This window comes from Carlito syrichta, unplaced genomic scaffold (assembly GCF_000164805.1).
Source record: "Carlito syrichta isolate Samal-C Ts95f unplaced genomic scaffold, Tarsius_syrichta-2.0.1 Scaffold314111, whole genome shotgun sequence".
Classification (NCBI taxonomy): Eukaryota; Metazoa; Chordata; class Mammalia; order Primates; family Tarsiidae; genus Carlito; species Carlito syrichta.
Genome location: NW_007258207.1, coordinates 1,725,601 through 1,751,451, shown reverse-complemented (window position 1 = coordinate 1,751,451; position 25,851 = coordinate 1,725,601). Strand labels below are relative to the sequence as shown.

The 25,851-nt window shown below is 39.2% G+C and overlaps 1 protein-coding gene across 1 annotated transcript in view; it reads left to right on the top strand.

Moving 5' to 3' along the window:
- Window positions 1–25,851, top strand: part of RIF1 (replication timing regulatory factor 1) — a 73,996-nt gene that overhangs the window by 21,693 nt on the left and 26,452 nt on the right. Inside the window, exons 9-19 of the mRNA XM_021719067.1 lie at window positions 2,450–2,601; window positions 4,277–4,394; window positions 5,627–5,803; window positions 6,036–6,146; window positions 7,918–7,980; window positions 8,672–8,772; window positions 12,723–12,809; window positions 13,385–13,455; window positions 14,004–14,184; window positions 15,816–15,923; window positions 16,282–16,431. Of these exons, the coding sequence (XP_021574742.1) occupies window positions 2,450–2,601; window positions 4,277–4,394; window positions 5,627–5,803; window positions 6,036–6,146; window positions 7,918–7,980; window positions 8,672–8,772; window positions 12,723–12,809; window positions 13,385–13,455; window positions 14,004–14,184; window positions 15,816–15,923; window positions 16,282–16,431 (1,319 nt within the window). The remainder of the gene's footprint in view (window positions 1–2,449; window positions 2,602–4,276; window positions 4,395–5,626; window positions 5,804–6,035; window positions 6,147–7,917; window positions 7,981–8,671; window positions 8,773–12,722; window positions 12,810–13,384; window positions 13,456–14,003; window positions 14,185–15,815; window positions 15,924–16,281; window positions 16,432–25,851) is intronic.

The window sequence follows — 25,851 nt, the reverse complement described above, 5'->3', positions numbered from 1 at the left end:
TGGCTGGGCATGGTGTCTCACATTTTTAATCCCAGTACTTTGGGAGGCGGAGGTGAGAGAATTGCCTCAGCTCGGGTTCGATACCAACCTGAGCAACATGGCAAGACCTCATCTCTAAAATCCATTAAAAAAATTAGCTAAGCGTGGCACATGCCTGTGATTCCAGCTACTTGGAAGGCTGAGGTAGAAGGATCACCTGAGCCCAGCAGGTCGAGGGTGCGGTGGCCTTGAGCATGCCACTGCACTCCAGCCTCGATGACAGAGTGAGACTCCTACTCAAAAAAAATTATATGTTGTTTGAAGTAAAATCCAGAACTACGAGAACTAGAGAGTCCATGAATAGTATTATGGATCCAGAAAGTCAGTGAGGAATCAGATGACTGTCTTGTCATGTCATCTTCAATATGCTTTAGATGTAGACTACAGGACGGGTACCCAAAAGAGCAGAAGAGACTTTTTCTCAGCTGAGTCATCTACTTATAAAGACCCTTCCAAGAATCCCACATAACATTTTTCTACTTAAATCTTTCTGGACTGAATGACTTAATGGCAGACAAAAATAAGTAAACGATTCAGTACCCACCACCATCTTGAGTAAAGTCAGTTTTTGTAATTAAAGGCATGGCATGGCAATTAATAATCTCTCCTACTATAGGAATTTTATTACGGAGCTCATCTAATGAACAGATTAGGAGCCAAAAAAAGGAAGTGTCTCTGACTGTGGAGGAGTTGTTCACATAGTCATTTGACTTTATTTTCTTAGAGAAGTGTTGACTGAAGTAGCTAAATGGCAGAGTAGTTTTTTGTTTGTTTTTTGTTTTGTTTTCCTTTTGAGTTGGAGTTTCACCCTGTCGCTCAGACTGGAGTGCAGTGGCCGCTCCCGGCCACCGCAGCCTCGACCCGCTGGGCTCCGGCAATCCTTCCGCCTCAGCCTTCCAAGTAACTGGAACTACAGGCGCGTGCTACCACGCCCAACTAATTTTTGATTTATTGTAGAGATGAGGTCTCGCCAAGTTGCCCAGGCGGGTCTCGAACCCGCGGGCTCAGGCAATCTACTCACCTCAGCCTCCCAAAGGCGCGCGGGATTACAGGCTGAGCCACCGAGCCCGGCTAGATTTCCAAATTTTAATCAGTGACCCCAACACTAATGATGTTGGGTAAAATACATTACAAATTTATTTTTTGTATTCATTTTTAAATTTTTTATTTTATTTTGCGTTGGAGTCCCACTGTGTCCAGGCTGCAGTGCAGTGGTATGCTCACGGCCACCACTATCTCAACCTCCTGAGCTCATGTGATCCTTCAGGCTAAGGATCTACAGGCAAGTGCCACCATGCCTGGCTACTTTTTTGATTTATTGTAGAGACGAGGTCTTGCCAAGTTCTGCAGGTTGATCTTGAACCCTTGAGCTCAGGCAGTCCTCTCACCTTGGCCTCCCAAAGTGCTGGGATTATAGGTGTGAGCCACTGTGCCTGGCCACGAATTGATTTTTTTAAATGATAGACTTTTTTTTTTTTTCTGAGTTGGAGTCTCTCACTGTCACCCAGGCTGGAGGGCAGTGGCATGCTCCACAGCCACCACAGCCTCGACCTGCTGAGCTCAGGTGATCCTTCTACCTCAGCCTTCCAAGTTAGCTGGAACTCCAGTTGTGTGCCACCATGCCCAGGCTTTTTTTTTTTTTTTAAATTGTGGAGTCGAGGTATCACCACGTTTCCCAGGCTGGTCTTAAACGCCTGCTCTCAAGCAATCCTCTCACCTTGTCCTCCCAAAATGTTGGGATTACAGGCTCGAGCCACCATACCCAGCCTACCTTTTTTGATATAATGTAAAAATATGCTTCAATTTCCTTGTCAAATAAAGGTAATGAGACTGTTAAAACAGCAAGTACAGTATTTCTCCAAGTTTTGGCATTTTTCACTGGATTATTTGTTTGAAACTGCCCTATGTGATTTAGAAAGTTTAGCACTGTCCCTAATCTACCCACTAGCATCCCCTCACCTTTAACATCCAAAACTGTCATAAATGTTGCCAAATGTCCCTGGTGGGAAAATCTCCCTGGCTCATAGTATCTAATATTACTTTTACCTGGCTGGGTGTTGTAGGTCATGCCTGTATTCCCAGCACTTTCTGTGAGGTGGAGTCAATCATTGTTTGAACCCAGGAGTTCAAGACCAGTTTGGGCAATATAGTGAGACCTCATCTCTAAAAGAAATACAATAAATGTTTCTTATTTCTTTCTTAATACAGTATTGCCTTATTGCCTTTTGGTCCAGCTGTACTAGAGGTTTGTCAAAATGAAAGTTTTGGGTAGAGTAAGAACATGCTCATGGTTTATTTTTAATTTTTTAACTTGTTGTCTTGCTGTGGTAAAGGAGACTTTTGCCTAGATCATTTTAAAGATTAGTTTTTCGCTCTTAACTCTTTACCTGTGTGTTCATTTTCTCTTAAGATATACTATGTAGTGCAAAAAGACTCAAGTTGTTAATGCAGCCTTTGAGTTCCATTCATGTGAGAACAGAAACTCTAGCGTTAACAAAACTAGAAGTCTGGTGGTATTTACTGATGAGACTCGGACCTCATCTTCCGGCTAATTTTGAACAGGTAACATTATAAGTGTTCACTGTAACATTTTATGTGCCTTTTTAAATTAATGTTTTCTTAAATTCTTGCCAACGTTATCTTCAGAGTTATTTTTGCTAAATATTAGCAGACTACAATATATATAAGATCTTTCTTTATACCGACACAAATCTTGGGTTCATTTCCTACAAAGGAATTGTCCGATATGAGACCCCTTTTCTAACACCTTTTTAACCAGCAAACATGCAAGTATCTATTCTTACTCTAGAAGCATTATGATTTTAAATGTCTTATATGTAGAGTATAATTGAAAATAAACATTCATAAACTAGAAATCAAGTGCTACACTGGTAGGATATAAAGCTGAATCAGTTCTTTTATTTGTTTGAGTTGGAATCTCACTTTGTCACCAAAGCTGGAGTGCAGTGGCACACTCATGGCCACCGCAGCCTCTACCTGCTGGGCTCAGGTGCTCCTTCTTCCACCTCAGACCTTCTGAGTAGCTGGAACCACAAGTGTGTGCCGCCACACCTGGCCAGTTTTATGATTTGTTGTAGAGATGAGGTCTCGCCAAGTTGTCCAGACTGGTCTTGAACCCTGGACTCAGGCAGTCATCTCGACTCTGAGTGCTGGAGTTATAGACTTGAGCCACTACACCTGGCTTGTTTTTGTTTTTTAATTCCCATCCTTTTTTTCAGTTTATTTTACAGTTAAATGAAAAGGGACAGCTGTGGTAACTTACCTTTTCCATCACTTACCCTGGATTTGGGGGGCACATTTTACTTGTGACTCTGTAGTTTTATATTTCATATAAATAGCTATGTAGCGGGGATTGCATTCTTGGCAAGGGGGAATTATATCTTTGAGTCATTTTTAGTAAGTTCTTAATTTACATTTGCTATAGCATGAAGTAATTAAAGATTGGCATTGCTAGTAACATGTATTTGGAATAATAGTTGAAATCATTTGTTGGAACCATAAATGACTGGTATTATCCGTTTGTCCAACACATTAAATGGAATAATTTATTCAGTGACTAAATGTGACTGATACTTTAATATAATGATTAGAAATGAACTTTATGATGCCTTAGTTTATATTTCCTAGAGTGGGTTTTTTAAGAGTTAAAATGAAGACGGCTGAGGTGGCTCAAGCCTGTAATCCCAGCACTTTGGGAGGCCAAGGCGAGAGGATTACCTGAGGCCAGAGGTTCAAGACCAACCTGGGCAACTTGGTGAGACCTCGACTCTACAATAAATCAGAAACATTAGCTGGACATGGTGGCATACGCCTGTGGTTCTGGGTACTTGGAAGGCTGAGGAGGAAGGATCACGTGAACCCAGCAGGTTGAGACTGCAGTGACTGTGAGCATATCACTGCACTCCAGCCTGAGTGACAGTGAGACTCCAACTCAAAAAAAAAAAAGTTAAAATGAGTCTACCAATAACATGCAACTAACACAATATCTGTGAAGTTGTTTATATAAGTAGGTAATAGTGCATTAAGAGCAAATATAGTCATAAGATACTCATTTTTCCAAATTTTATTTTTTAGCCAGTTTGCACATGGAAACAACCACTAAAATTCAATATATCAAATTAAGATTGCTTCTTAAATTGTATTTTGTGAGGCTTTAATAAACTATCATGCTTATACAGTTTAAAGATAGATGTTTTCCTTTCTTCCACCCCAATAGGTTTGTGTGCCTCTGATTCAAAGCACAATAAGTACTGATTCTAATGCCTCACTTCAAGGCAATTTATCTCGTGTAACTTCATCTCCAGGTTTAAATTCTATGACTCCTGTACACAAAGGTAAGAGGTAGACATTTTTTTTCCTTTTTAACAAAAGCCTTTGATGACCAAATGGCAGAGTTTTGAAGTGAGAAAAGGGGGGGCTTTAAGAGGTTTTGTTTAATGATTTTTCACATCAAATGAAGTGTTTCGTAATTTTTAAATCTCTTATCAAAAAAATCCATTTTTTCCTGTTTGTTCTCTTGGTGTTACTTTTTACTGTTACAAGTGCATTGTTGTGGTTTAAAAAGATGAATGTTTTTCTGCTACATCATGGTACATTACGAAAAATAACTCAGAATGGCTAACATGAAATTCTGTTGGTTTTAGAATAATAGCACTATTAAAACAACACGTACTATTGGATACCAGAAATGTGGCTCAGTAGGTATACCACCAAAAGATAGTTATTTGCCATTATTACTATTACTTTTATTATTGTTGGGGTTTTTTTGAGTCGGAGTCTCTGTCGCCCAGGCTGGAGTGCAGTGGCACTCTCATGGCCACTGCAGCCTCTCGACCTGCTGGGCTCTGGCCACCCTTTGCCTCAACCTTCCAAGTAGCTGGAGCTACAGGTGCATGCTACCACACTCAGCTTATTTTTTGATTTATGAGATTTCGCCAAGTTGCCCAGGCTGGTCTCAAACTCCTTATCTCAAGCACTCCTCTTACCTCAGCCTCCCAAAGTGTTGGGATTACAGGCTTGGCCTACCGCACCCTGCCTGCTGTTACTATTATTATTTTTTAAATTTTTTTAGTTGGAGTCTCATTCTGTCACCCAGACTGGAGTGCAGTGGCATACTCATGGCCACCACAGCCTCAACCTACTGGCCATCCTTCCGCCTCAGCCTTCCAAGTAGCTAGAACTACAGGCTTGCACCACCACACCTGGCTATTTTTTTGATTTATTTTAGAGATGAGATCTCTCCAGGTTACCCAGGCTGATCTCACACCCCTGAGCTCAGGCAGTCCTCTCACCTTGGCCTCCCAAAGTGCTGGGATTACAGACTTTGGTCATCGTGCCCGGTGCTATTATTATGTTGTTTGCCATTTTCAGTCTTCTAAACTTTTATATTAGATTACAGAAAGACTTGCATAGTAATATTTCAAGGTATGGATTAATACTTGAGAGATGTAACCTGTATTTTTAAAGATACATTTTATTGAAATGAAATAAAATATATGCATTTGGGTAGCAAATATAAAATAAACTTACACAACTTGCTTCTTTTTTTTTTTTTCCCCCACTAAAGGTGCTTCCTCTCCATATGGAACCTCTGTAACTCCCCGAATGAACTTGAGTTCGAATTTAGGTGGAATGGCCACAATTCCTTCCATTCAGCTTTTGGGACTTGAAATGTTACTTCATTTTCTGTTGGGTCCAGAAGTCTTGAATTTTGCTAAGGAAAAAAAACTTGTACTGAGCTTAGGTATTTAAATATTTTAAAAATAATTTCAGTCAATAAAACAGTCTAGAACTTAGTGCTTTGGGGTGAGGAGAGGTACTAGTTTCCCTGCGGTCAAAATATTCTGTATTTTTGTATAAAGCAAGTATGAATCTTTATTGAAGACATGTATTTAATAGACCACTTAAATATTTATGTGAGAGGTTTATTTTATACACCTTTTATTTTACATAATTGTCTTTTATTCTCCTTTCAGAGCCACTTGAACATCCATTAATCAGCAGTCCTTCTTTTTTTTGCAAACATGCAAATACATTTATCAGTGCTGTTCATGATAGCTTTGTTGCAGTTGGAAAAGTTGCCTCTGGTAAGTTTTTAAAGAAATTTTTTCATTATTTGCTCAAACCTGTGTTTAGAAAGTTAATATAGCATATATTTATATGGTGCCACTTTTTGGCCAGATCATACAATGAGAGCTTTATGGTTAATTCATTTAATCCTCACAACAATCTTCTATGTTAGTCCATTTTATAAATGAGGAAACTGGGTTGCTTAGAGGAGTACATTGTTAAGTGGATATGCTGTGATTTCATACTCAGGCCATATAGCTCTAGCACCTGCATCTAAACTCTTGTTCTACAGTCTACCAAATAATGAGGAAAAGATACTTTAAAATTGAATAGTTTTCTTTTCTCTTCTTTTCTTTTTTCCTTTTTTTTTTTGAGTTGGAGTCTCACTTTGCTACCCAGGCTGGATTGCACACTGCAGTGGCATGCTCATGACCACTGCAGCCTCAACCTACTGGGCTCAGGTGATCCTTCTGCCTCAGCCTTCAAGTAGCTGGAACTATAGGTGTGTGCCATCATGCCCATCTAATTTTGTGATTTATTGTAGAGATGAAGTCTTGCCAAGTTGCGCAGGCTGGTCTTGAGCCCCTGGGCTCCGGCAGTCCTCTCACCTTCACCTCCCGAAGTACTGGGATTACAGGAGTGAGCCACCATGCCCAGCTGGAATAGTTTGCTTTTTAAATGTTTGGAAAACACATTTTTTTATTTTGATTGTCACATATTCTTCTGAATTTGATTTTCCTTGTCTCAAAAGTGGTTGGTATTCAGTACAGAAAATTCAGAAAATAAAGATGACAGAGAAAAGAAAAGCAAATATCCATAGTTATATATAACCCACTGTTACCGTGCTACAGTCCTTTTAAAAAATGGTGACTCATGCCTGTCATCCCAGCACTTTGGGATGCCAAGGTGGGAGGATTGCCTGAGCCCACAGGTTCGAGACCAGACTAGGCAACTTGGTGAGACCTCATCTGTACAATAAATCAAAAAATTAACTGGGCGTGGTGGGCACATGCCTGTAGTTCCAGCTACTTGGAAGGCTGAGGTGAAGGATCTCCTGAACCCAGCAGGTCAAGGCTGTGGTAGCCATGAGCATGCCACTCCTCTTCAGCCTGGTTGACAGTGTGAGACTCCTACTCACACACACACACAAATATTCCTTTATATTTATTTACTTATTTATGTGGAGATGCGGTTTCGCTATGTTGGCCAGGCTGTTCTTGAACTCCTGGTCTCAAGCCATCTTCTCTTCTTGACCTTCCAAAGTGTGGTGTTTACAGGCATAAGCCTTGCTCCCAGTTTTCACATTTTTTTGTTTGTTTGTTTTTGTGTTGGTATCTCACTTCATGACCAGGCTGAAATGCAGTGGCACACTCACGACCACCCCAGTGTCCCAGTGTTGACCTGCTGGGCTCCGGCAATCCTTCTGCCTTGGCCTTCCAAGTAGCCGGAACTACAGGCCAGCGCTACTACGCCCAGCTAATTTTTGATTTATTGTAGAGACAAGGTCTCACCAAGTTTCCCAGACTGGTCTCAAACCTGCAGACTCAGGCAGTCCACTCACCTCAGCCTCCCAAAGTGCTGGGATTACAGGCTGAACCCGGCCACATTTTGTTTTTTTAAACAAAAATGAGGTGATAGTGTTTTACAAACTTGATAACAGGTTGACTATTACAAGGAAAATTATATTATGTATTGTTCAGTTTGTTATTTCTTTAGTATAAGGAAGAAAAGGGAGATCCTTTGTTAGTCATCTGCCCTTCATTAAAAATACTCAATTTTGTTTGACAGATATGGTTATCAATGCTATCTGGAAGGAGTTAATTAGATTGGTAAAGTCAGTTACAGAATCAGGTAAGCAATATTACACTGATAAAATGATTTTTGTAGCATCCAGTGAATTTTTTGGCTTTCACATTTGAAGTTTAATTTTAAATCATTTTTTGTAGCTTCCAGACTTTAATTTAGAGTTGATCCCCTTGAACACCACTGAGGTTAGAATTACTGACTTTACTCACACCTCCCACAAAGTATAAAAATCCACATATAGCTTTTGTACTTCCGCTGAATTTAACTACTAATAACCTACCGTTGACCAAAAGCCTTACTGATGATAAAAACAGTTGAATAACACATTTTTTAAATGTATAGGCACTATGTGCTATATTACAATATACTAAGCTAGGGAAAACAATGTCACTTTTAGCACCTAAAATTATAAGGGAAGAGAAAATATATTTAGTATTCATTAAGTGGAAATTGATTATCAAAGAAGTCTTGATTCTTTTCTTCACATTGAGTAGGCTTAGGAGGAAGTGGAAGGGTTGTTCTTTTTGTCCTGAGTGGCAGAGATGGAAGAAAATTCAAGTATAAGTAGACCCATGCAATTCAATACCATGTTGTTCAAGGGTCAACTGTAGTTTATTTAAAGCATTTCTTATTGATTTAGTAGCAAATAAATTTTTTGTAGCCCTTGATATAAGTATATATATTCATCTCTAAAAATACATGTTTAGCATTACACCTTTGTTTTGCTTTTTGATAGGTATCAAAAAAGAGAGACCAGGTTCTGAAGTTTTGACCCTCTTACTAAAATCTTTGGAAAGTATAGTGAAGTCTGAAGTATTTCCTATATCAAAAACACTGGTAAGTATAATACCTGTATATTGTGCTTTAAAAATGACTTTCTGAAGTTGAATTTTACATTGAAGATATTTGCATAAATCAAGTTTCGGGAAGACTTTAATTTTTTTTTTTTTGAGTTGGAGTCTCACTCTGTCGCCCAGACTGGAGTACAGTGGCCGCTCCCGGCCACCGCAGCCTCCACCTGCTGGGCTCCAGTGATCCTTCCGCCTCAGCCTTCCGAGTAGCTGGAATTACAGGCATGCGCTACCACGCTGATTTTTTGATTTATTGTAGAGATGAAGTCTCGCTGCCGAGGCGGGTCTTGAACCCCTGGGCACAGGCAATCCACTCACCTCAGCCTCCCAAAGGCGCGGGATTACAGGCTGAGCCACCGAGCCCGGCTGACATTTTTTTACTTAAGTATTTGTCAGCAGTTTAGCCCTGTTGTAATAAATGCCATTATATTAACTTTAGAGTCATGTGAAACGCTTTTATTAAAGTAAGTGACTATGTAACAACAATTGCAGAAATGTTTAATGTGATAAGAGTTAGCCATACAGAACAAATGGGACTTTAAACTTGAACGGAAGAAACACATGTGTCCTCCAACTTTATGATAAGATTGCTGAGCACTACTAATGGTTTGCTGGTACATTATTTTGAACTAACTTTATTTTTACTATTTCTAAGTAAGGGTCTCACTCTGTTGCCCAGGCATGATCATGACTTGCTTACTGTGGCCTTGAACTTATGGGCTCAATTGATCTTTCCTCCTCCTCCTCCTGAGTAACTGGGACTACAGGCGAGCACCACCATGCCCAGCTAGTTTTTGTATTTTTTTTGTAGAGGCAAGGTCTTGCTGTGGTGCCCAGACGGGTCTCAAAATCCTGACCTCAAGTGATCCTCTCACCTCAGCCTCCCACAATGCTGTGATTACAGGTGTGAGCCAGTGAACCCAGCTGATAACCAAGATAAATGACTTTCACATTAAACACATTTTTTTAACCTTTATAGTAGAGAAGGAAAAGTGAGTTGTATATGATTTTCATAATGGTGGGCCTTCTGAAATAAGCTGCAGATAGAACAAAGAATACCTTTATTTAAAATTTTGATTGTTTCTTTTATATACTTTGAAAGTTGTGTGTTCTGTGACTGTATAGCATAGTGGTTACTAGCAAGGGTTCCGGAGCAGACTACATTCATTCCTAAAAGAACTGTTTATTAACTGAGTGAATTTGGATTATTTATCTGTTCTCTTTGTCTCACTTAACCTTATTTTTAAAGAGGGAATATAGCAGTAGCTAACGTAAGATTAAATGAGTCGATACTTACAAATACTATGGACCAGGCACAAACTAAAAGTAATCTATTACTATCACTAATGTCTATTTCAAGTGAGAACATGTGAAAGCAGTTTTTTTTTTGAGTTGAAGTCTTACTCTGTTGCCAAGGCTGGAGTGCAGTAGCTTGCTCGCGGCCACCACAGCCTTGACCTGCTGGGCTCAGATGATCCTTCTCCCTTTCAAGTAACTGGAACTACAGTCGTGCACCACTACACCTGGCTAATTTTTCTTGATTTATTGTAGAGGCGAAGTCTCACCATGTTGCCCAGTCTGATCTTGAACCCCTGAACTCAGGCAATCCTCTCACCTACGCCTCCCAAAGTGTTGGGATTACAGGCATGAGCCACCATGCCCGGCAGCAGTTTTCACTACAACTCTTTGTCATATCGTTGTGATTTTTTTTTTTTTTTTTTTTTTTTTTAGTTGGAGTCTTACTTCATCACCCAGACTGTAGTGCAGTGGCTGCTTCTGGCCACCGCATCCTCGACCTGCTGGGCTCTGGTGATCCTTCTGCCTCAACCTTCCAAGTAGCTGGGACTACAGGCATGTGCTACCACACCCGGCTAATTTTTTTTTTTTTTGAGTTGGAGTCTCACTCTGTCGCCCAGACTGGAGTGCAGTGGCCGCTCCCGGCCACCGCAGCCTCGACCTGCTGGGCTCCGGCGATCCTTCCGCCTCAGCCTTTCGAGTAGCCGGAATTACAGGCATGCGCTACCACGTTCGGCTGATTTTTTTGGTTTATTGTAGAGATGAGGTCTCGCCAAGTTGCCCAGGCGGGTCTCGAACCCGCGGGCTCAGACAGTCCACTCACCTCAGCCTCCCAAAGGCGCGGGATTACAGGCTGAACCACGGAGCCCGGCTCCTGGCTAATTTTTAATTTATTGTAGAGATGAGGTCTCGCCAAGTTGCCCAGGCGGGTCTCGAGCCCACAGGCTCAGACAATCCGCTCATGTCAGCCTCCCAAAGCGCGGGATTGCAGGCTGAGCCACCGAGTCCGGCTTGTTGTGATACTTAAGGTATATATATATAGTGCATGTTAATGCCAGTAGAGTAATAATTTTGGAAAGCAATGTGATAGGCTCAGTCAAATTTGAGTTAGTAGTCTTTGTGTGTGTGTGTGTTTTTGAAAGAGAGAGAGAGAGAGACAGGGTTTTGCTTTGTCACACAGGTTGGAGTGCAGTGGTGCCGTCCCAGCTCACTACAGCCTTGACCTCTTGGACTCAAATGATCCTCCCACCTCAGCCTTTTGAGTAGCTGGGACTATAGGTACCTCACACCCAGCTAATTCTTTAAAAATTTTTTGTGGAGCTGAGGTCTTGCTATGTTGCCCAGGCTGGTCTCAAACTCCTGGGTTAAAGCAATACTTGCAAAGTGCATGAGTCATCACATCTGGCTAGCAGTCCTTTTAATATTTGCATTGGGCACTAGGAATACATATATAATATATATATGTTGTAATTTGTTGCGGAATTCTTTCAGTAGTATAAAAAATTTGAAATAGCTTCAAGATCCATTAATACAAAAATTGTTGAATAAATTGTGAATATTCATACAGCAGTATCTATATTGTATTGATGCAAAATCTCCATGACAAGATCAGTGAGCCAGGCGCAGTGGTTCATGTCTGTAATCCCAACACTTTGGGAGGTGGAGGCAAAAGGATTGCCTGAGCCCGGGTATTGGAGACCAGCCTGGGCAACTTGGCAATTCCTGGTCTCTACAATAAATCAAAAAAATTAGCTGGGCATGGTCACACACACCTGTAGTTCCAGCTACTTGGAAGACCTGAGGCTGAAGGATTGCCTGAGCTCAGCAGGTCAAGGCTGCAGTGGCTATGAGTGTGCCACTGCACTCCAGCCTGAGCAACAGGGTAAGACTTCAACTAAAAAAAAAAGTATAATGAAGGTTAGATGTTAAAGTTTGATATTATTAATGATTTATAGTATAATAGCATTAATAGTGAAAAGAATGAGGCTGGGCACGGTGGCTCACGCCTGTAATTCAGAACTTTGGGAGGTGGAGGCAAGAGGATTGCCTGAGCCCTCGGGTTCAAGACCAGTGTAGGAAACAGGTCGAGACTTTGTCTCTACAGTAAATCTAAAAAAAAGTAGCTGGTTTTGGTGCCACATGCCTGTAGTTCTAGCCACTTGGAAGACTGAAGCAGAATGATCACTAGATCCCAACAAGTCAAGGCTGTGTGGCCATGAGCATGCCACTGCACTCCAGCCTGGGCAACAGAGGAGACTGACTCAAAAAAAAAAATAAAGTGAAAAGAATGCATATATGACAGGCTGCTCAGAAAGTTATGTGTTTCTTTGTATACTTACATATATGGAAATTAATCTAAGATAATATGCTGCAAATTGATAGCATTGATTATCCTTGGAGATAAGGACTTTGTCATTTTTTAAAATATATTTTTGTTTTAGTTGTTAAAACTAATCTAAATGAATTCATATTAATGAATGGATGCATTTGATCTATTTGAGTTTATGAGAATGTGTTTAATGAGTGCAGATTACTTGTAATAAATTGTTAAATATATAGTTAATACTAGTAGACTGATTAAGCGAAGTCATATCTTTATGGCTAATTTACAATAAATGTAAAACCTTTTGTCTTTCTTAGGTCGTCATGGAAATTACAGTAGAAGGACTTCCTCAGAAAGTGTTAGGTTCACCAGCATATCAGGTTGCTAATATGGATATTCTTAATGCAAGTATCTTAAATGTAATGATATGCTAAAGATTGGCCAAATTTTTATATTTCCCTTTGTAAGAAAAAAAAAAAGATAGTGATACTTTTTGAAAAATTCTGAGAGTATTGAATTTGAAATATATTGGTCAGATTAATGGAAACGGATAAAGTAATAATTTAATGTAAAAAATTATGCTATGTGAATGATGAAAATATTTTTATGGATTAAGTAAAAGGCTCCAGAAGGAAAGTCAGTTCTGTTTATGTATAATAATATTGCTGGTGCATTTTGGAAGCTTAAGAACATTAGCTTAATAATATAAAACTGTATTTCTGTAGGATGTAGGTATTGTGGGTTCAGCAGTTTTTAAGTTAATATTTTTATATCTGGAGTCTCACCATTCTTTAGTTTCTTGTGTAGAGGAAACATATTATCAGAATATAAAGAGCTGCTACTGTCATTGTTATATCCTAAGTAACGCCAAAGGTTCAATTTCTCATGCTAAAACAATTATATTTCTTACATTATTGATTACAGAAAATATATTACTGATCTTTGTGACTGAGATGACTGACTTCTTTCTCTCCTTTAGGGAACTCCAGCTTTGTTCTTAATTCAGTTAATTTTCAATAATCTCTTGGAATTTGGTGTAACAGATGAAAGGTAAATTTGTATTTTAAATAACTGGCTAAGTGGTTTATACCTGTAATCCCAGCACTTTGGGAGACAAGACAAGGAGATTACTTGAGCCCAGAAGTTAGACCAGTCTGGGCACCTGGCCAGCAGTCCTTTTAATATTTGCATCGGGCATTAGGAGTCTCAAAAAAAGTAAACATAAAAAGTTAACTAGGCAAAGTGGCTTATGCCTGTAGTCCCAGCTACTCTGGAAGCTGAGGTGGGAGGATCCCTTAAACCCAGGAGTTCAAGACTTTGGTGAGCCATGACCATGCCACTGCCCTCTAGTCTGGGCAACAGAGTGAAACCCTGATACAAATATATAGCCAGAAACTTTATTTATTTTGGAAAGATTATATAGTGAATGAAATTTCTTTTGATTTATATACCATTTTTACATCAAAAACTTTCTTAAAATAAGACTTAGAAATTATCATCTTTTGGTTTTCTTGTCAGATATTTTGGAATTTGGCTAAAGTTCAATTAATGTGCAAAAAAAGTAAAGATTAATGCATTGTTCATAATTCTTTCCTCAGGTTTTTTCTCAATCTGGAAACACTTGTAGGCTGTGTTCTTTCTGGTCCAACTTCACCACTAGCTTTCAGTGACTCTGTTTTAAATGTTATTAATCAAAATACAAAGCAGTTGGAAAGCAAGGAGCATCTCTGGAGAATGTGGAGTATTATTGTTACCCCACTAACTGAATTGATTAATCAGGTATGCTATAAATCTACATATCCCCCTTTTTTCCTTGTTAGAGCACATATGGGAATGAGTAGAGGCTTGAATTTAAATAGAGGACATTAAATATTTTTTCCAATGGAATTTGTAAATTTTGTACTCTTGGATTGATTTCATTGTATTTCTGCCTCACTGATCAAGAAAGTATAATGTCATGGGGACTAATCTGCTTCATTTTCTTCCATAGTAGTTATAAGACTAGAAGGCTCACATATGATACATACAAATTTTCTATATTTACAAAAATGGGTTCTTTCAGTAATCATACTAATAGGGAATAACAGTGGTCTTCTTGACTAGGCTGTGTATTCCTATGGTCAAACCACATTGGTGATTGCCTCAAAGCTGGTATTACATCCCAAATCAGAAGTTTGTTGAGAATTGAGTACATTTAACAAAAGTAGCAATATTGTCAGGGCAGATAGCACAATTTCTGTCACTATTCATGATTTATCAGCTGCTTTATCAATCTTTAAATGGAAATATGTATTCTCCGGGCCGATTCCACTGTAACTAAAAACATAAAATGAAATCTGGGTGCAGTGGCTTGTGCCTGTAGCCCCAGCCTGGAGGTTGAAGCAGGAGGATCGCCTGAGCCCAGGAGCTCATCCTGCAGTGAGCTATACTGTACTGTACTGCATGTCACTGTACTTCAACCTGGGCAAAAAAGAGACTGTGTCTTTAAGAAACAAAAATGAAGTGAAGACTTGAGGAAATGTTTTACATTATATTGAAGTAGCTCTTGTTTTGGCTACTAAAGCTAGCATACTACTAAACATACTCTTCTAGAAAAAAATAGTTTGCATTCTTAAATAGCTTCTCACTATTGGAAGGATAGCAAAGGCCCTTTTTGTAAGTCTTTGCTTAAATTCTGAGTATGTATAGTAGTAGATTTTGGAATCGCTTCTGAGATTCTTTTTTAGGACTTAAACATAGTATATAATGCTGTTAACAAATTACCACGAACACAACAGAAATTTATTCTCTCACAGTTCTGGAGATCAAATATCCAAAATCAAGGAGTTGGTAGGATTGGTTGCTGGAGCTCTGAGGAGCAATCTAGATGTTCATGCCTCTCGGCTTCTGGTGTTTGCTGGCAATCCTTGACCTTCCCTGGCTTGTAGCTGTATCACTCGAATCTCTGACTACATCTTCAGTTGATATCCTTTCCTGTCTTCTCTGTGTCTGTCCAAATTTACTGCTTACAGAAGACATCATTCATTGGATTTGGGCTCATCCTGATCCATTATAATGGAATTGTAGCTTGATTTTTTTTTACTTGATTACATCTGCAAATACTTTATTTCCAAATAAGGTCACTCTCATAGATTTCAGGACTTTTCAGTATCTCATCATTGGAGGATACAATTCTACTCACTTGATAAGTTACTATATAGGACTAGAATTTGATGGCAATTTAAAAACCGTTTTTTAATATTAAAGATGTGGGGTACAATTCAGGGTTAGGTATACAGATGTTCATTATTCAGGTACCCTTGTTGATGAGGTGTGACCCCCCTACCTCCCCTTGCAGTTTTCCACTACTGCCATTCCTGCCCCCTCCATGGTAATTTGTCTAACTTCTTTATTATCTTTTCTAATTTCAGACCAATGAAGTAAATCAAGGTGATGCCTTAGAACATAATTTTAGTGCCATCTATGGTGCACTGATGTTACCAATAAACCATATTTTTTCTGTACAAAGATTTCCAGTGGTAAGACATTGTCACATTTTTATGTGTGAGGAATTTAAGCTTTTCCAAGAATATTATCTTTTCACCTTTTTCAATTAGCTTCTGTAGGACTTTTTTCTAAAAGAAGACTTCCTTATGATTTTATTAGTTTAGGAGAAAAGAGACCTTGGACCTTGACAAGTGTAGTTATTGTAGTATCATTTTATCTTTTCCATGAAAACTCTGGGGAATGTGGGGTAAAGGTTATTCTCCTGTGTTAGTCTCTTTTGTGATACATTAAATGTTTCAGTTTTTAAAAAAATGTTAAAGATATTAATTTTTTCACCTATTGATACGTAAATATACATATATATAATTTATTTTGTATTGTTATTGTTAGGTCACGATGAAGACCTTGCTTAGAACATGGTCAGAGTTATATAGAGCATTTGCACGCTGTGCTGCTTTGGTGGCAACAGCAGAAGAGAATTTGTGCTGTGAGGAACTTTCTTCCAAAATAATGTCCAGTTTGGAAAATGAAGGCCTTTCTGTGAGTTTGTCCTGATACTGCCTTTTTTTGTATTTAAAGGATTCTTTTCTGATAAATGGAGATCATATTTGTGAACTATCCCTTAGTAGTGCTTACAGTTCTAAGAGGGAGACCCAGAAAATCCAGAATTATCTTTTGGAGGGCGGGCCATTTGTGGTACACTCAGAATTTGTTCCTCTGGGTCAAACGGTCAACCAAAGTTTTTATCTGGAAGTTTTGAGAAGGTTGTGTCACGATTTGCAAAAGAAACATCCCTCCAAGTTGTGGCAAACAGGTGACTGGTTCTTCTTCCATGACTGTACCTGCCCACATCACACTGAGTATTTAGCATTTTTTACCAAAAATGGCATGACCCCCATACCACATTCTCTTTATTCACCTGATCTCACCCCAGTGACTCTTTTGTTTATTTGTTTCCCTGGATGAAAAAACCCTCAAAGGGAAATATTTTGCCAATGTGGAAGAGGTGACCCATACAATGGCAGAAGCACTGAAAGGCATCAAAATCTACAAGTTAAAAAACTGTTTTGGCCGGACACGGTGGCTTAGCCTGTAATCCCAGCACTTTGGGAGACAGAGGCGAGTGGATTACCTGAGCACGCGGGTTCGAGACCAGCCTGGGCAACTTGGCGAGACCTTGTTTCTACAATAAATAAAAAACTTAGCTGGGCGTGGTAACGCACACCTGTAGTTCTGGCTACTTGGAAGGCTGAGGCAGAAGGATCACCGGAGCCCAGCAGGTCGACGCTGGGGTGGCTGCGAGTGTGCCACTGCACTCCAGCCTGGGAGACAGAGTAAGTCTCCAACTCAAAAAAAACAAACCTGTTTGTAGCTGTAGAAGAAGCATCTCAATAGGTGTATTGCGTCAAATGGAGAGTACTTTCACGGTGACTGAGGTTTAAACAAGTAAGAATACATACATAGGTTTTTATGAATTCTAGGGTGTTTTTTGGGTCCCCTCTTGTGTTTATAAGTGACTGAGTCAGTACAGAAAATAAGTACAGCTTTGTGAAACACTTTTGTCTTTGATCTCTAAGGTGCATGTTTTAGGATCGTTAACAGTGAAGGTCTTTTACTATTCTACTGTATACCTTGTAGTGCTTGTGCCATTCTAGATTAACAGTACAAGGCCCTTAACTGTCCTGAACCTCAGTTTCTTATCTGTGTCTTAGATTTTTAAATTTAATCCCTTTTTATGTCTGTAGTTCTTTTTTTTTTAATTGGAGTCCATCGACCTGCAGAGCTCAGGCAGTCCTTCTGCCTCAGCCTTCCAAGTAACCGGAACTATAGGCACGTGCTACTAGCCCGGCTAATTTTTGATTTATTGTAGAGACAAGGTCTCGCCAAGTTGTCCGGGCAGGTTGAGCCACCGAGCCCAGCCTGATGTCTGTAGTTCTAAAAATATAACCTTTTTCTACTATTTCCTCCCTTCCTAATAAAAAGGACAACTACTGTCAGCAGTTTTGTGTGTATCATTCTAGAATAGAACTCTTTCTTTGTATTTACACATGTAGCTTACATGTTGATACTTGCATATGTATATAAACACAGGGTTCTTGCCAGTGAAACTATTGTATTGGTTCTGAAATAAGTTGTGCAGTGTTTCATAAAATATTCTTGACTCCCTTGGAAGTCACTCTATATAGGTCTTTTTCAGCTGCTATGTAGTGTTTTGTAGTATGGCTGTACCATTATTTAGAATTCTAATTTTGAGAACATTTTGATCGTTTTCAATTATTTTACTACTGTGTATCATCCAGTAGTTGTCTTCACATCTTCACATAAAAACCATTGTTTATTTATGCAGATTATTGAAATGAGATTTGCTGTTGCTTGTTTCCTCTACATCTTAATATCTGACACATTTTAACAAGGAATAAAAGTTAAAATATTTTAGATTCTTACTATAAAATATTTCAAACAACAAAGGAAAATGTGTTAAGTTCCCCATCACGTGTCTTTTCTCACCAATAGAACGGCTACCAGTAGTTAGTCATCTTTTTTGGTTTTTTAATGCAGTTATATACCTCTCTTCTACATTTTGATATAATAAATAGTATTTTCAAAGTGACTTTTAAAATGTAAATCAATTGAGTGCAGTGGCTCAAGCTTGTAATCCCAGCAGTTTGGGAGGTGGAGGTGAGAGGCTTGCCTGAGCCCAGGGGTTCGAGACCAGCTTGGGCAACTTGACAAGACTGTGTCTCTACAATAAATAAGTAAACAAGCCAGGTGTGGTATCATACGCCTGTGGTTCCGGGTACTTGGAAGGCTGAGACGGAAGGATCTCCTGAGCCCAGCAGGTAGAGGCTGGGGTGGCCATGAGCATCACGGCCACTCCAGCCTGGGTAACAGTGAAACTCCTGCTCAAAAAAAGAAATGTAAATCAGGTCTTGTCACCCTTCAAGAAACACTTCAGTCGCTTTTTGTTACGTTTGGCATAAAAACCTCATTACAGCTGTCTCTGAGGCTTCTGCTTCCTTCCCTGAGGGTCTCATCTAATTAGGCTTATTGATTTCTGTTATAGCACGTTGTTTCCTTTTTAATACTTGTCTCAGAATTGTTTATTTCTGTATTTAATTATGTTAGTTCACCTATACATTAGATTAAGAACATGGTCTTGATGGTGATTATCTCTGGCATCTAGCGCACACACCTGAAAAAATTGTGTGAATGTTTTTATAACTCCTAGGGAGAAGATTGACCCTTAGTTTTCTTTTTCTTTTTGGAGTGATAATCTCACTCTGGTCACCCAAAGCTTGGAGTGCAGTGGCATGCTCATGGCCACCACAGCCTTGACCTGTTGGCTCAAGTGATCCTCTCACTTCAGCCTTCCAAGTAGCTGGATCTATAGGCATTCATCAACACACTCAGTTAATTTTTTTGATTTATTGTAAAGACGAGGTCTCACCAAGTTGTCCTGGCTGGTCTTTAATCCCATGGTTTAGGCAGTCCTTTGGCCTTAGCCTCCCAAAGTGCTGGGATTACAGGGGTGAGTCACCATACCCAGCCAGTTTTCACCTTTTAAAAATAAACTTGGTTAGGCTTCTATTTTCTTCTTTTCCGGAATAAATTTGGAGTCATTTGGATTTTACAAAATCACCCCGTCATAATTTTATTTGGCTTTGATAATGTTGAAGTCACAGATTAATTTGGAAAAGAATTTATATCTTCCTATTACTGAAACTGTTCTTCCAGAGAATTGTGCTGGCTAGGCACTGTGGTTCACACCTGTAATACCAGCACTTTGGGAGGCACAGGTGGGAGGATTGACTGAGCTAAGGGGCTTTGAGACCAACCTGGGACACATAGGGAGACCATGTCTCTACAATTAAAAAATTAGCTGGGTGTGGTGGTGCATGCCCGTAATTCCAGCTACTTGGAAGGCTAAGGCAGAAGGATTGCCTGAGCCTAGCATGTCGAGGCTGCAGTGGCCATGAGCGTGCCACTGCACTCCATCCTTGGTGACAGTGTGAAACTCTGAATCAGAAAAAGAGATTTGTGCTTATATATTGTAAAGATAGCCTATAGCTGTGTGCAGTGGTTCATGCCTGCAATTTTTTTTCTTTTTCTTTTTTTTTTTTTTGAGTCAGAGTCTCACTCTTTCACCTAGGCTGGAGCACAGTGGCACACTCAACGGCCACCACAACTGGACATAGGCGATCCTTCTGCTGCAGTCTTCCAAGTAGGTGGAACTATAGGTACACACCACCACGTCTGGCTAATTTTTTTGCTTTATTGTGGAGACGGGTTCTCACCAAGTTGCCTGGGCTGATTTTAAACCACTGGGCTCAGGCAATCCTCTTGCCTTCGCCTCTCAAAGTGCTGGGATTACAGGCATGAGAAACCATGCCTGGCCTAATATCTGTACTTTCAGCACTTGGGAAGGCTGAGGTGGGAGGATTGTTTGAGACCAGCCTGGTCAACATGGTGAGACCTCTTCTTTACAAAAAATCAGGAAGGCATGTTGATGTATGCCTGTAGTTCAGCTACTCGGAAAACTGAGGAAGGAGGATTGCTTGAGCCCAGGAGTTTGAGTCTGCGGTGAGCCATGATTGTGCCACTCCAGTTCAGTCTGGGTAGCAGACTAAGACCATGACTTGTTATATTGTGATTAGAGAGTATGGCTTTCAATTTTGAAATTTATCCCCAATTCTTTGACACTGTAGTTTTATAATATTTATTATATAAGACAGTTACGATAAATTGTCTTGCTGATTGTGAATTGGATGTATAGTAGCATGTTTATTAAATACTTGGGTGCTATATTATCATTAGAGATTCATCACTCAAAAAAAACTTACATCAAGCCTATTGTAAATGAATCTCTCCTTCCACCTTTGTTACTGAAGTATAGAAATGCTGTTGTTAACATGTTTTCTTATACTGAACCAGTCTTGTGTTTGGGCAGTTGATATACTTGTTAGTTATAGTACTTTTAAACTATCACAGTATTAATTTCTTAAACTTTCTGTATATTTCTCTTAATAAGATTCTAATTGTGCAGTTTTTGTATTATGGCAATACTAACTTCTTAGTATGATGTAGAAAACTGTTGAGTTCTCTACCAATTTAAATAATTTAAGAAGAGTGTCATATCTTAGTTAATTGTCCTTTTTTATTTTTATTTTTTGTTTTTAAAGAGGGTAGGGTCTTATGTTGCCCAGGCTGGAGTGCAGTGTTATTCACAGGTATTGTTATAGTGTACTACATCCTTGGACTTCTGGGATCAAGTGATTCTGCAGCCTCAGCTTTCCAAGTGGATGCTACTACTAGTGCAAGTCTCTGTTCCTAGGGCACCATCACCTTCATCCTATTTGTTCTTAAGTCTTACTCCGGTTTTCTTGGTTGGATTAGTTAACGGAAGGCTTTTCTATTTAAGTACCCCCCCTCAAAAAAAAAACGATACTTAGTTTTATTGATCATCACCACAGCTTTTTACTTTTATCATTACTTTTTTTGTTTTTTGAGTTGGAGTCTCACTGTGTCATTCAGGCTGGAGTGCAGTGGCATGTTCATGGCCACCACAGCCTTGACCTGCTGGGCTCAGGTGATCCTTTCACCTCAGCCTTCCAAGTAGCTGGAACCACGGGCACGTGTTACCACACCTGGGTGATTTTTTGAGTTATTGTAGAGGTGTGAGGTCTTGCCAGGTTGCCCAGACTGGTGTCAAACTTGTGGGCTCAGGCAGTTGTCTCACCTTGGCCTCCCAAAGTGCTGAGATTATAGGCATGAGCCACTGTGCCCATCTATCATTACTTAAATATATTGAATGTTTTTAAGTTTAGCCTTTTTTTTTCTTTTTGGAGTTCAGAGTTTTTTCTCTGCCCAGACTGGAGTGCCCTGGCACCATCACAGCTCACAGCAGCCTCGACCTCCTGGGCTCAGGTAATCCTTCTGCCCCAGTCTCTCAAGTAGCTGGACTATAGGCATGTACTACCACACTTGGCTTTTAAAAAATTTTTTTTGTAAAGGCAGGCCTCTGTGTTTTCCAGGCCTCAGACAATCCTCCTACCTCAACCTCCCATAGTGCTGGAATTACAGTTGTGAACCACAACCTGCCTTAAAGCTTAACTTTTTAATTTGTTTTCAAATAATTTTCATCTAAGACTATTTTATTACTACTATCAGTGATCATATAGACTATTTTGGTATATCTTTTTTATAGCACCAGGTAACTTGGAAGAGTGCTTTTTAATTTAAGGTAATAGCTTATGGATGTTTGTGAGTATTATATCAGTTTTTTATTTTGTTGTATTGTGATCAGAGAAGATTGTGACTTATGGTTTTATATTTGATATCTAAGAGTTACAGTAAAGTGTCTCGCTGATTGCAAATTTGCTTTATATTAACAGTCATTAAATATTTTGTTGCTGTATTATCATACATTAGAGATTAACTTATGTCTTTATAGTAATTTTTTCCTTTTTACAGCCTTTTTCTTAATTTCTACAGACTTGATTAATGTTTTTTTTGAAAATTTTTGTGATTTGTTTTTTTAAAACACCTTACTAACATTTTAAAAATTGCATAAAACAGTGTGGTTTACAAATTACTATAATGAAACACTTGTGTAGCCACCACCACAGTCAACAAAACATTATTAGCACTTCAGAGGCTTTTTCCTGTATGCTTTGAGTCGCAGTACTGTCCTCTCTCCAAAGTTACTTTCCTTATTTTTGATCAACTTTGCTGGGTTTTTCTTTATGTTTTTTCAGATACACACAGCATAGATTAGTTTAGCTTTGCTGGCTTTAAACAGTTTTATATGAATAAAACCATATAAAATTGTATGTCCTTTGCCTTCGTTGTTGTGGCTGGAAAAATTGATTAATGTTGTGTTCCATGTATTCATTATTGTACGTTAATACATTGTATGGATTCTTTGTATGTACTTACCAATTTACTCAAAGTTTTCTGAGTCTTATGTAACATAGAAGTAAGTATGAGTCTGTTTTAATAAGTATTTTGAATTATTTCTTATGTAGGTAGAAATGGAAGATGCTTGCTTATTTGTTTGTTTATTTGAGTCAGAGTCTCACTGTTGCCCAGGCTGGAGTGCAGTGGCATGCTCACGGTCATCACAACCTCAGTCTACTGGGTCAAGTTATCCTTCTGCCTCGGCCTTCCAAGTAGCTAGAACTACAGGTGTGCACCACCATGCCTAGCTAATTTTTTGACTTATTGTGGAGACAGGTTTCACTGAGTTGCCCAGGGTGGTCTGGAACCCCTGAGCTCAAGCAATCCTTTAGCCTCCACCTCCCAAAGTGCTGAGTTTACAGGTGTGAGCCAGTGCGTCCAGCCCTTTAACGTTTTATCTTTTTATATTTTTTCTTTGTAACCAAATTTTATAGTGCAATCAAGTTTATCGTGAGTTTTGTAGTGCTTTTGATATTATGTGTCCTTTTTTTAAGATTGGAAAATATAGTTTATTTAGAAATTAGAAAGAGAAGAAATTCACCTCCCCCAAGGTCAAAGTAGGGGAGGGGCCAAAGCTAGGAAAACATGGCAACCATAGCTCAAAGAGCCACGTAGCCAGACCTGTATTTAGTAATGCAGTGGCCTATTTCTTAAGTCATATTTTTTTTGTGAAATTTGAAGATGCTATCTGTAGCATTCTACTCCAGCAAATGATGACTTTGTTGTGATTTTACTACACAGAATTTTACCTGCCTTGTTACCTTCTCAGTTTTGTTGAAAAATCAGAATCTTAATTACAGTCCCTACATTATTATACAATTATCATAAACCTGGGGAATATTTTTTTCAAAAACAGATGATTCCAGTAAGAACTATATATAGATATATAGATATATTTCAGTGTTACATGTCACATTAGTATCCATCAGCTTTGTTACGCAGCTATGTGTTTTTGGAATCACGAGTCTCATTTTGTCGCCCAGGTTGGAGTACAGTGGCATGACCACGGCTCACTGAGGCTTCCCCCTCCTGGGCTCAGGTGATCTTTCTGCATCAGCTTCCTGAGTAGCTATGACTACAGGCATGTGCCACCATGCCCAGCTAATTTATTTTTTTGTAGAACCAAGGTATTGCTATGTTGCCCAGGCTGGTCTTGAACTCCTGGGCTCAAGCAATTCTCCTATCTCATCCTCCCAAAGTGGTAGGCATTGAGCCACAATGCCTACCCTAGCATACTTGTATATACATGACTGTCTCTCAGTCCCATGCTTCTTTAATAATCATTTGGTTAGTTACGTAATTTAGGTTCTAGAAAATATTTGTTACAGAATTTGTAAAAGCTACTTTGAGATATGATTGACATACAAAAAGCTGTGTATATATAATGTATACAACTATCACCACAACCTGTGGTATAAACATTTAGTACCTTTAAAATTTCCCCACACCCTCTTTATTATTACTATTTTCTGTGATAAGAACATGTACCTATCTTAGCAAAATTTAAAATACACAGTGTTATTTATAGACATTATGCAGTATAATAAATCTTTACAACTTAACATTTCTTGCGTAACTGAAACTTTGCACCCTTTGTCTGATGCAACTCCATATGTTTCCTTTCCCCAGCCCTTGGCAACCTTTATTCTACTCTCTTTTTCTATAAGTTCGACTATTTTAATTCTTCATATATGGCGCATCGTATAGCTTTCTTCTTCTGTGTCTGGCTTTATTTCACTGAGGATAATATCCTCCAGATTCATCTGTGTTGTTGCAAGCGGCAGGATGTTCTTCTGCTATTTGTGTGTACTGCATTTTCTTTGTTCATTTGTCTGTCAGTGAACATTTAGTTTGCTTCCATTTCTTTGTTGTTGTTGTTGTATCTTTCTTTTTTTTTTCTTTTTGAGTAGGAGTTTCACTCTGTTGCCCAGACTACTGGGCTCAGGTGATCCTTCCGTCTCAGCCTTCCAAGTAGCTGGAACCACAGGCATGCACTGCCACGCTTGGCTAAGTTTTTTTATTTATTGTAGAGATGAGGTCTCACCAAGTTGTCAAGGCTTGTCATGATTCCCTAGACCCAGGCAATCCTCTTGCCTCTGCCTCCCAAAGTGCTGGGATTCTAGACATGAGCCACCATCCCGGCTTCTTTTTTTTGAGTCAGGGTCTCACTGTCACCCAGCAGGAGTACAGTAGCACCATTACAGGCCAGCACAGTCTCAAACACATGGGTTCAGGTCATCAGTGCACCTCAGCCTCTTGAGTTAGCTGAGGCTACAGGTGCTCGCCACCATTCCTGGATAATTTTTTTTTTCCTTAGTAAGTTTTTTGTAGAGACAGAGTCTCACTGTGTTGTCCCAGGCTGGTCTCAAACTCCTGGCCTCAAGCATTCTTCCTGCCTTGGTTTCCCAAAGGAGGATTACAGGCATGAGCCACTGTGCCTGGCCTTTTACTTTTATAATTATGAAGAGAAATTTGAGAATTTATGTGCACTTTTATTCTCAACTACCTGGTTGATGTAATTAATGAGTGTTATGGGCATCCCATAGTTGAATTATTTTTCCTTAGTGTTGAGGAAGAGAAAGTACAGTATTTGGCTCACAACAGGTAACTGGAAAATATTTAAACCATATTCAGTCATGCCCTGTGCAACAATGTTTTCATTAGTGGACCATGTATCTAACAGTGGTACCATAAAATTATAATGTGGTATTACTGTACCTTTTCTATGTTTAGTTACACAAATACATTTTGTTGTGCTGCCATTGCCTACAGTATTCAATACAGTAACATTCTGTACAAATTTGTAGCTGAGGAACAGTAGGCTACACCATAGAGCCTGGGTGTGTAGTAGGCTATATCATCTAGGTTTGTGTGAGTACACCGTATGAAGTTCCCAAAATGTCAAAATTGCCATATAACTCATTTATCAGAACGTATTCCTTTAAGTCATGGGCGACTACACTTATGTACCTTAATATGGTATGAGCTAATGCATGTGTGCTA